Source organism: Acanthaster planci, linkage group LG07 (genome assembly GCF_054643075.1).
Source record: "Acanthaster planci isolate LZ-2023a linkage group LG07, COTS_SCS, whole genome shotgun sequence".
Lineage (NCBI taxonomy): Eukaryota > Metazoa > Echinodermata > Asteroidea > Valvatida > Acanthasteridae > Acanthaster > Acanthaster planci.
The window spans coordinates 16,990,009-17,000,704 of NC_141783.1; the positions used below are offsets into that span (position 1 = coordinate 16,990,009).

Sequence of the window (10,696 nt, forward strand, 5' to 3'; positions counted from 1 at the left end):
TTTCGCCTGATTTTCTTCCCGACATGCGAAATGAACTCTTTTGAAATGAACTTGAGCCCAATTTCTGGATGCTGAGAGTTTTTAATTTCGAATGAAATTTCATGACACTGAAATAATTCACAAAGGTTCAACACCATGCATCATGAAGATAATAGTACCAGTTTATAACTAAATGAGTTTTAAGTTTTTCAAGGAAGGGATTTGGCAATGCTGTGTGCGGGAAGTCAAGTGAATCTTGAAGTGCGCCACGTTAGGGGACTCTACTATAGGCGGGGGGGGGATCTGGGACTTTGGCAAAATGGCAGATAGCAACCACACCATGCCGATGAAAACTGTGACGTGCATGCGTGTACGTACTGATCAAAGAAAAAACTGAGTAGCCCGATCCTCTGACTGGCTGGTTCGCGCGTGGCGTCATGGTTGCAGTAGTTTTCACCAGCGCGAAATGGTTGCAACCCACCATTTTGGGAAAGTCCCGGATGTCCGCCCCAGCCTATATAGTATAGTCCCCTGACCTGGCACATTTCAACTTTCACTTGACTTTCCTCTCACAGCGTTTGCCAAACCTTTCTGTTGAAAAACTGCAAAGTCATTAGGTTAAATACTCGTACTACAGCCCTCATGGTACATGGTGTTGAACCTCTGAATAATTCCAGTGTCATGACATTTCGTCTCAAATCCAAAAATGTCGGCATCTGGAATTGGGCTCAAATTCAGCCGAGTGTTTCCTAATAAAGTGCACTTTAAAAAATCTCAGAAAATCCTACATAAACATTTTCAAAATTCTTTAATGTTGATCAAATTCTTGTAAAGCAACATTCCTTCCCTTGTCAGAAAATTGTTTTTGTAGTTTTGTGCACATTTTGAAAGTATTCATTTTGCCATCAGAAAAAAATCGGAAAAATCAGCCGAAAATAAAAATTTCATCAGGAGTTTTCAATAATTGTAGCATGTACATAATACAACGATTTATGAATCAGAATATTGATGAAGTTTTTATAACTTATATCAACTGTGGAATTAGAGGTAAAAATATTGCTCCGGTAAGACACGAGAGGCAAAAAATGCAAGTGCGCCACATTAGGGGCCGTGCCACGTTACTTAGGGTACATCAACTAATAGGGCCTAGGCCTACTACTAGGCTAGACCCAGTTGTAGGCCTAATTCCTGCGATTGATTGTGGGAAGAGTTCCATATACGGACGTAGTCAAAGTAACTTGGACCCTACAAATTGCCTTTTTTAACATTTGGATATGGTCATCCTACTAACTATTGCCCGACCATATCCAAATGTTAAAAAAAGCGATTTATAGGGTCCAAGTTCCTCGGACTATGCTCGGACTAAAATGGTCGCCAGTTCAATTTATTTTGGAGGGAAAAAAACCAAGTCGAGAAAACACACTTGGATTTGGAATTTTTCAGGCCAACCTCAGCCTCAGGCAGGGTTCGTGCAAAGGCCCTGGGCATGTGCTGGGTCTCAAGCGGCGCTGCGTCCGTATTGAACTCATTCCTTGATTGTTCATACCTTTCCCACTTTTTGTGAATTTCTTCAAATACTTCGTCAGTCTGCACTGGCACATTTGCCATCACTCTGCTTGCATCATGTGCTGTCATGGCTGTGATATGCTCCTGCGCGACTGCACGCAATATTTTGCATTTTTGTCCAACAGGTTGCAGCACTAGCTGCATGCACGCAGCGCGCGGCGCCGGCCGGCCCTCAGGCCTCCTGTTTTTGTGCTGTAGCGCCCTCAGGGGTCGAAGGCTTATGCACTATCGATCGCGATACGTCTGCCGCTGAAAGTGAAACTGACGACAAGTTCTAAGGCAGCTTTCCAACAGTATTAACAATGTAGAATATACTCTGTAGTATAAAAATATACTTCAATTTCTTCAAAGGATATTTTGAAATAATTGTGTTTTATTTTCTCACAATACTAAATTACTTGCGGGGAAAATTTCTAAACAACTTTCCAGCATGAATCATGGGCGCCGCCATCTTGATTCGACAAACGTTCTTCTGCGCTTGCGTACTTGCATCGGTAACCACAACAAAATTTTGGACAGGCCGGAGTATCGTGGTTGCTTTTATTTCGTAAAAATCAACTTTATTCTGCAATTTATTTATAGAAGTTGTTTGAAACTTGAAGGATATTGAGCATAGCCACAAATTTAAGAATGGACGAACCTCAGGAAGGGAAGAAAGAAGAGAAGGAGACTGATTTTAGACGCTTGCAGAGCTATCCACTCATTCGGGTAGGGATCATTCTGCATATACCTCCATGACCTCCAAAACTGTAACGCACAACCCCGTGCACAAGGGTTGTGCCTAACACTTACAATTCTTGAAGTAATCTAAGCCCTGGTAGGCCCATTAGTAACTTGTTTGTCATCGAATTTGAGTGATTTTGGGGATTCCCTCGTTCATATAATTGGAAACAAAGTCTGCTTTTACAAAATAACTGACATTTTGACCCTGTTCCTTAACGTGTGTAGGCCTAATCCCTAGCAGCTGTACATGTAGGCTTAGGCCTAGTTTAGGTGAATATTGTGGAAAGAGTTCCATACGGACAGTACACGCCCCTAGTTCTGTACACTAACCTTTTTCTAAGTCAGTGCTTCGGAATTTTTGATGGTTGTTATAGCATTTTAAGGGAAAATTAGTGTTGTCTGTGTATGGAACCCTTTCCACTTTGGCTTATTTGAGGGCTGAAATTACAGTTGACAACATAAATTTGCTGAAAACATTTCAGATGTTGATCATCCATTGTCTGTAAGATTATATTTTTAAATTTCGTTGAGGAGAATGTTGCACAGGAAACATGAAACTTAAGATAAATGTATAAATCTACAAACTACAGTCTTGGCGATTGTAAGAAAATACAGGGATAGAGTTCCATACAAGGACGTCATTTGACACCCTATGCACAACCCCTATGAGACTGTCCTGAAAAATTCTGAGTAAATGCTTCGTAGCCCTACCAGTATGGTCAGGTTAATGATGCGCTCTGTCTTTGCAATAGAGTTCATAAATGCATTAAGGTGGAGTTGGACAGCAAGGTCTTTGGTTCACTTGGATAGGCTCAAGTAAACCTTTTTGTGTTTTCATTGTAACTATTAAGTTGAAATAACAAGAGTCTTCAAGGCTCTGACAACACATAACCTCTATATCCTGGCCATGCTAGTAGTAGGGCTGTTTTAAGACTAAGATCGTATAGCGCCGAAGGCGCAAGATGGATAACTCTGCCCAAAAGATGTAATTATCATGGGCGCCATTTGAGCAAGCGATACGCCTGCACAGTTTACGATAATGCTTGGGCGCAGGCTCACCAGGTGCACGTGCCTACCGCAGCGCCTGCGCCTGTGCATTAATGTGCATTGCGCAGGCATATCGCTTGCTCAAATGGCGCTCGTGCAATTACAATGTTTTACGTGTATTCACGGTGAAGTTTGCCATCTTGCCCCGGTTCAATCTTTAATTTAAGACATGCATGTTATTGCTTTCTTATGGCTGATATACCACTGTAGGGAAAATCAACAATGTCTGTATTAGAATCTCTTCTCAGCGGTGAGGTAAACTTTGAATCCAACACAAGGTCCCTTTCTCACCGCTCAGATCAACAAACTAAGGCTTCAAAGTCTCCAATAAGGTAGATCCAGAATTAGCAGCAGGATGAAGCCCTGCTCTTTCATCCAGATTCTCTTCCCCTTACACAAAAACGGACCTCAGAAATATTGATTAACGGGATAATTGTAACTGAATCCTGATATTCATAAAGTAGCAAGCAAAGTGATATGGTTTTTGTGTTGTTTTCTTAGCACTCAGACATGAATGAAGAGATGCGTACTGAAGCTGTAGAGCTGTGCGTCACAGCTTGTGAAAAATTCTCCAGCAACAATGAGGTAAATTGATTTTTGTGTAACGTTTTCTCTTGGTCGTGGGTAATCTGATATGACGACATCTGTTCATTGTATTCAGGGGTGTAAATGTTGGGGGACGGGGTGGGGAAGATTTGTCCCACTTATTGAGCAGAGGGATTGGCCAGTTAATCATGAGCCTCACTTTTTGATGGGGGTGAAACAAATGGACAGAAAATTGCAGATATCCGGGTTACTTTTGAACTTTCCAATTTAGCAAAAATGTTTCGTGCTGAAAAACAGAATAAACAAAACAGTGCAAAAACTTTAAATTGCAAATTTGATGTAGTTGCCAGGTTTGGACACAATGTTAGGCCTATCATGCACAGTGCCCCTAATTTAATGTGGTTGAAGGATGTATGACAGGTGTGCCAAAAAATATATAGATTTTTTTGAATTAGTTTTTAGTCAAACGATGCCACTTTCAGTTTGATATTTTCGTTTTGGTTCATTATAATTCATTTATAGACTGCTGCTAAAATGATCAAGGAAGCGATGGATAAGAAGTTTGGGTCCTCCTGGCACGCCATCGTCGGGGAAGGCTACGGCTTCGAAATCACCCATGAGACCAAAAATATCCTTTACCTGTTCTTTGGAGGCAACATGGCTGTGACTGTGTGGAAATGCTCATAATTACTCGGTATTCATTCCAGATCTAGTGATGTAGTGAGATAGTGTTGTAATATTTATTGAATGACTAAGCTGTCTGTTGAATTTCATCTTTTGTTTTGGCCTGTAAATATCGGGCTGTAGCCAAATCGAGGATGAAAAGTCCTTGCCGTGGAGATTAACAAAAGGCATTGCAATCTGCCTGGAATCGTGGAAGCATCCTGAGAAATGTTTCAGTTTAATTTTCAGTGTATTCCTGGTGTTTCTTTCAAATGAATTAATACCTTGAGTTCCTTTTCAGATGAAAATCTCTCCACTGCAGTTGGGCTTACAAGGTTTTTACTAGACTTCAAATTATTTGTATCATACGTATATGTACAAATTTGATTGATTTATGACAGCCAAATAGTCTTCACGTGTACCTGTATTCTGCTTGCCATGACAACCTTTGAAATGGCCAATATCTAACACCTGGCTTTGCTGCATTGTGATGGCTTCAGAACAGCAGAACTCAGAGACTGTTGCATAATTTACATTCTGTTGCTTGATGCTCCCTTTTTTACTTCAATTCAGGGAACACACAATTGGGTGACTGCAGTGCTGGATTATGTTAACAGTACTGTCAAGGGAAGTAGGCCTCTTGCCTGTTTGTGGTCACAAGGTGATGGCAAGATGGTAACAAAACCAGGAAAAGACAGGGCGAGGAGAAAAAGAGATGAAAATCACAAATTTTGTTTAAAATACCTCAGAATTGGCCCCTGCACCAATGATGATTTATCAGTTTGCTCCCGAGTGTTCCCCCTCCCCTAAAAAAGCATCTTATATCTTGTGTAGCCTAGTTGTTTCGATATGGTTGCAATTTGCATTGTATTCTCGCTGAGTTCAATGCTTCTTTGTGATTAATACTTCAAAGGAGACTTGTCGGTGTTTTGGTGGTTTAGTGTTTCAGTACTTCATTGTATTCTTCGTGCAGAACATGATGCCTCGATTGAAACAAAAATTGCCACATTTCCTTCTTGAGTGGATTGATTCAGGGACCAGCTTCAAGACAATCAAGAAAACTTCTTGTTTATGTCCAAGTAGAAGTATATGTACCTGTGAGACCGGAACTTGATTTAAAAAGCAACTGTCACTACAGAAAGCAATTTTTTATCAAACCGTGTCAGCTTGCTGCGGAGGTAGAGTGACGCAAGTTTAACATTTCTAGTGGTAAAATGTCGACATTATGTTTCTGTTCTTGGCATTCATGTGATTTTGAACAATACCACTACCAGCTTCATTAGATATGTACTTTCATATTGTTCCCCAGATAATAGACTTGAATTATGTACAGATAGGGTTTTCTTAACCATTTTGTTAGTGTGTGTACATATTTCCTTGAAAATGTTTTATATTTGGGGTAATTTGGGGATCCTCTGAAGATCTTAACATCCCTTTTTCTTGTTTGAAATGCCATACAAAATGTAATTCTTATTGCTTTTGTAATTTGAGAATGACTGAAGTAAGTCTTAAATAAGGTTTATTCACCACGGTTTGGTTTTTTTAATGCAGAAGTTTAGCTCTAGTCTGTGTCATTTCTTATATCAACACAAGTATCTAAAAGAAATGCAATTAATCATTGCCCTAATGACAGTAGAGGAACATTATCATCAAGCTGGTCATCTTTACATTAACTACAAAGGGAGACTCCCGAGAAAAATGTTGCTTTTATATGTACATTTAGTGGAACATACACAACTTCTGCAGTATTTACCTAAAATGGAAGTTATGGTCTGTTTGATAACTTATGTTTGATGCCCTGCAATTAGAAATAAAGATATGTCTGCAGAGATAGAATACCTGATCTAGTGTCAGTCTGTTTAATAAACAAACACAGAGAAACAAGTTTGTAAACATGGCAAATGCACGTTCCTGTGTACTCGTTGAAGATCAGATTTAACATGAACAACATTCAAAGTAATCCCTTGTTGAAGGCTTGCATGGCTGCCATCTTGTGGGCCAGCACTTTTATTCCACGGGGTATGCACAAAGGTTTCCCGTGTAGAACAAAACTGCCCAGCAAGATGGCTACCACGCAAAGCCTCTATAGTGAATGGCACTCCAGGGGTGCAAACTTGCAAGGCTAATGATCAGCACTGTGGCTGGGTCCCTCACAAGTCCAGCTACAAGTCTTCAGTAAGACAACTTGTCCCAAGCACCACCTTGAACAATGACAAGGGAATGCTTTTGTCACGGGTCTTTTTAAATGTATGTAGCGTGTGATGAACTTGAAACTGGATGGCTCATGATATACTTGGCCACAGTGCTTAATAATAAATAGATAATTATGTACCCTCATTCTTGCCACGTTGGCCTTTAGTCCATACATTTCAAGAGACTGCAAACTTCTACAAAATTGAAATTGTTAATACATGTACCTGTTCAACCGTAAAACAAAAGATTTAAAAAAACCTAAAAACAGACCAACCCAAGCCTGGAGCTTCTAATTACATTCAACACCACGAAAATTCTTGATAAGCACAGTTTTAGAATTCAATTTTTCAAGCCCAATTTGTCCCAAACTCAACAGTAATGAAATTAGAAACGCTACACAGTCGAACACTGATAGTAATTTGCTGTTGATACAACACCTTGCTCACAAGATAAATTTGAGATCACAGAGTCTCTGTATTCTTTGCTTTCAAAAGCGGTAGTACAAGGTCCCAGTTATGATAAGGTAATTTGTGGAGTCTCAAGGATTTTGTAAAAAGGTGTACACAGCTGTGCATTCATTTCATACAGAAAAACTGCATAGGGTATAATAATTAGGTAATTTTGACCTCATCTGTTTAAGGATTGCACTCTTCCTCAAGATTGTGAATGAATATTAAGGCATCCCGCTTGTTGACAACATCAAGATCATGGACAATGACACTACGTGTCTTGTTTTTGCTCAGTGACATGTCTGGTTCCTCGGGCTCACCACATGCATTGTAAAGCTCGAAGAACTGCGTCACCCGATCGTTGCCGACATCCCACTTGTCCATGAAGAAATCATCTATGTCAGGCTCGTACACCATGCAGACTCCAATGTACACCACTGAGTGGCCATTTTTGGCAAGGTTTTTTAAAACGGCCACTTGGTCCTCGGGGGAGAAATCATTGCCCCTCATTGACACTGCCACCAGTTTGCGGAGACGTCGACTCAGACGAGCCCACAGCTTCACTGGGGAGTTTGTCTGGTTCAGACGGGTGTTGTCCAGGCTGAGGTAACGGAGCGTGTCCCCCGCTGCATCAAGGAGCTTTTCCAAATTGATGGCTTCCTGCTTGAGGTTGTTGAAGCCCAGATCCAGCTCCTGCAGGCTCCTGGCGTGACGGGAGTTGGCCAGATAGGCGAGATCTGAGGACGACAGCTTGCACTCACAGATGTAAAGGGCTTGTAGAGGTTGGGCGAGTGGTTCCAAAAGTGTTCTGAGAGATCCAGTGAGGATGTTGTGGCTGAGACTCAATCTCCGCAACTGCTTCAAGTTGGAAAATGCCTGCGCAACCATTGGCCCCGTAGTCTGGTCCTTGGTTGTGATGATCAGGTTGTATGATAAATTTAAGGCCTGAAGGTTAGGGAACTTGACCAAGGAGGGTAGAACAGCTGCGAGCCCTTGGTTTTCAAGAGGGTTCATCTCCAAATTTAAGGCAACAATGAGCTGGAGAAAGTTAGAATAAGAAACACCTTCAGAATTTCCTTTTTAAATAACCAATGAAACCTGCATAACTTTGCTATTTACAAGAAGCATGAAGTAGGTAGACCATCTGGATAAAAATGCTTTTCAAGCGTGTTACACAAATTCACCCCATTTATACTAGAGGGCTATAAAGAAAAATTTTACCTTGAAATCTTTCAACGTGGGAGACTGAGAAAGTTTTACTTTGTGAAAATACCCGGTAAAAATGCACTGAATGTGCACAAGCAGTGCCCAGTTACAGTTCAACAAATGTCAAAATTATGGAACTTTGTCAAGTTGGTGCGAAAGGAGTGCACGCTCAAGTACAGTCTGTGGTGTCAGCGATGACAAGAGATGTGTCCAAATGACAAAGGCATGTGAACTGACCTCTGGTTCTTCACCACTGAGCACTTTAAGCAGCCTGTCCTTTCCTAAGGAGTTCAAGACCAGCCTGCGACACAGCACCTTCAAGCTGCCAACTTTGGAATGACGTACTTCTCTGAGCAAGCGCCTGACTGGGTGGTAATTTTCAGAGTCTAGGGACAAGTCCATGACGACAGTCAGGCTCCTGCTGTTGAGCGATGCAAAAATCTTTTGAAGAACATTGAGGCACGTACTGCCATCTAAAATGGAGCAGAAAATAAAACGAGAAGTTGGATTCTGAAAAATGCAATGTAGTCATCGAGGCAAATTGTAATGAAAATCCTATGGAACAGCCAAGAGTGGATCCAGGACTGAATTTCACGGGAATCAATTTTTCTCTAGGATCTTTGGGATTCGTACATTTTAGGGGCCTTTCTAAGGTGTGACTAAATTTGGGAGCTTTTGGGCTTAATGCTTTGAGAAAGGGAAATGAAAAGGAATTGTCACAAAGGTGAATCATGCATGCCAAAGCATCTTCCCTGTTAAACACAAAAAATGACGGTGGCATATAAACATACTGATCAAAATTTCAAACAGTGCCTGAAATTGTAATGGCAACTGAATTATGTTGGAGGTAAGGCAAAACTAACACGCATGGCTGATTAGAGATGCATAACTGATGTTAGCTCTGTTACGTCCCAACTATAGCATCAGTCCCAACTATAGTTGAGCCCGTCCCAACTAGAGTGCTACAGTTGGGCTGGCCCAACTACAACAGAGAGGTCCTGTGTGCATGATGTGCCCAGCATGTGCCAAAGTCATATTGTTTACAAATGTCACGTCACTGGTCATAGGGCTAGATGAACAGGTGAGGTGCCACATTTTAGATGAATTGTGTCAAGTGTGAGACACATTGACTTGGATAATGTTGAGACATTTCCCACAGACATTGGTCAACAATAGTTGGGCCAGCCCAACTGCAGAACTACAGTTGGGATTGTCCCAACTATAGTTGGGACTTATGCTATAGTTGGGGCGTAACAGCTCCATGAGGTGTTGGACGTTGACAAAGTAGTTGTGTCAGGATTTGTGTCAGAAACTATACGTATACTGTCAAGTTTGGATCTATCTACTCTCAAACCATGCCACAGATATACATTAAATGTGCATACTGTTGACAAATTACGAACTCACTAATTGGTATATCTGACAGGTCCAATAGTGTGAGTTTGCACTGATCATCGGGTTGACACATGCCATTCACAATGTGCATGACTAGCTCCCAAGTCTTCTTGTGGCTTTGCATGTCCAGCCTGTATCTTGAAATTGTATTTCCCGGCCGCAAGACGGGGCTGGGCCACCTCTGGACGAGGTACGTCAGGAACAGGCCCGGCGACCCTGACCGGTGCGACAGGAGGGCCTGGCATGCCTCGCCCAGGAGCACCTCGTAAAGGTCGTGGGGCAGGATATTCAGTGTGGACCGCGTAACCTGCCAGGAGGTTACGATGAACCTGGCACAGCGATCGAGGAGGGAAGGGACGCCATCACGAGCTCCAAACATCCTGCTAGCTGCCGTGTTGGCCCCGTAGAGTACGTCAAATGAGAACATACTGGATGAAGTGAGGTCAAAACTTGATGAAGGCCTTTCTGTACAGTGTTACATCCCACTGTCAACTGGAAGACAAAAACCAAACTGGTATTATTTCATTAGTGGTTGAACTTATGCATATTAAGATCACTGACCGTGTACAATGTCAACTATGGCAGCCTTCGCTCCGGTAACTTAATGCCAGGCCTACACCATTGTACACGTTCAGTGAAAACGTCCAGAGATCTACATGATGATGATCTACAACTGGCATTGTCAAAACTAAGACGATAAACTGCTATTTCCAGCTTTTTGAAAAGTTTTTCGAGTCGGTTTATGGTTCTGTTATAGAGGGGAAAATAGTTACGTGCAAACCCGCAACAGTTCTTGTGATGGTTCGAGTAAAAGGTGTTTCGCATGCAGCATGCAAGCTGTACTAGAGATGGTGGTGCAGTGTGCTGAAGTTTCTTCATAGCGCCCTCTCTTGACGGTGCGTTTCTGTTCATCACGTCAGCGCCTTGAT

The 10,696-nt window shown here is 41.8% G+C and overlaps 3 protein-coding genes across 7 annotated transcripts in view; 1 reads left to right on the forward strand and 2 right to left on the reverse strand.

Moving 5' to 3' along the window:
- Positions 1–1,971, reverse strand: part of endov (endonuclease V) — a 54,231-nt gene extending 52,260 nt beyond the window's left edge. For 2 of the 4 annotated variants that reach the window (XR_015425804.1, XM_022236648.2), the window contains exon 1: positions 1,526–1,969. Coding sequence is in view for 3 of the 4 variants with exons in the window: in XM_022236648.2 (XP_022092340.2) it covers positions 1,526–1,689 (164 nt within the window). In the remaining variant the exon portion in view is untranslated. Of the gene's footprint in view, positions 1–1,525 lie in introns of all 4 variants that reach the window. The other 2 variants (XM_087138661.1, XM_022236650.2) reach the window with 2 other exon arrangements.
- A 43-nt stretch (positions 1,972–2,014) lies between these two features.
- On the forward strand, positions 2,015–6,360 carry dnal4 (dynein axonemal light chain 4). Its single transcript, XM_022236662.2, has 3 exons — positions 2,015–2,253; positions 3,817–3,900; positions 4,384–6,360. The coding sequence occupies exons 1-3, from the start codon at positions 2,176–2,178 to the stop codon at positions 4,546–4,548; spliced, it is 327 nt and encodes a 108-aa protein (XP_022092354.1). The 5' UTR covers positions 2,015–2,175; the 3' UTR covers positions 4,549–6,360.
- Positions 6,038–10,668, reverse strand: LOC110980204 (leucine-rich repeat-containing protein 14-like). 2 transcript variants are annotated; one of them, XM_022236641.2, is made up of 4 exons: positions 10,541–10,668; positions 9,780–10,259; positions 8,610–8,845; positions 6,038–8,204 (listed from the first exon to the last, which is right to left on the reverse strand). In XM_022236641.2, exons 2-4 carry the CDS (start codon positions 10,192–10,194, stop codon positions 7,353–7,355), a joined length of 1,503 nt encoding a protein of 500 aa, XP_022092333.1. In that variant the 5' UTR covers positions 10,195–10,259; positions 10,541–10,668; the 3' UTR covers positions 6,038–7,352. The 2 variants fall into 2 exon arrangements, with proteins under 2 accessions (XP_022092333.1, XP_022092335.1); XM_022236643.2 differs by having other exon boundaries at positions 10,549–10,637.
- Positions 10,669–10,696: the final 28 nt, after the last annotated feature.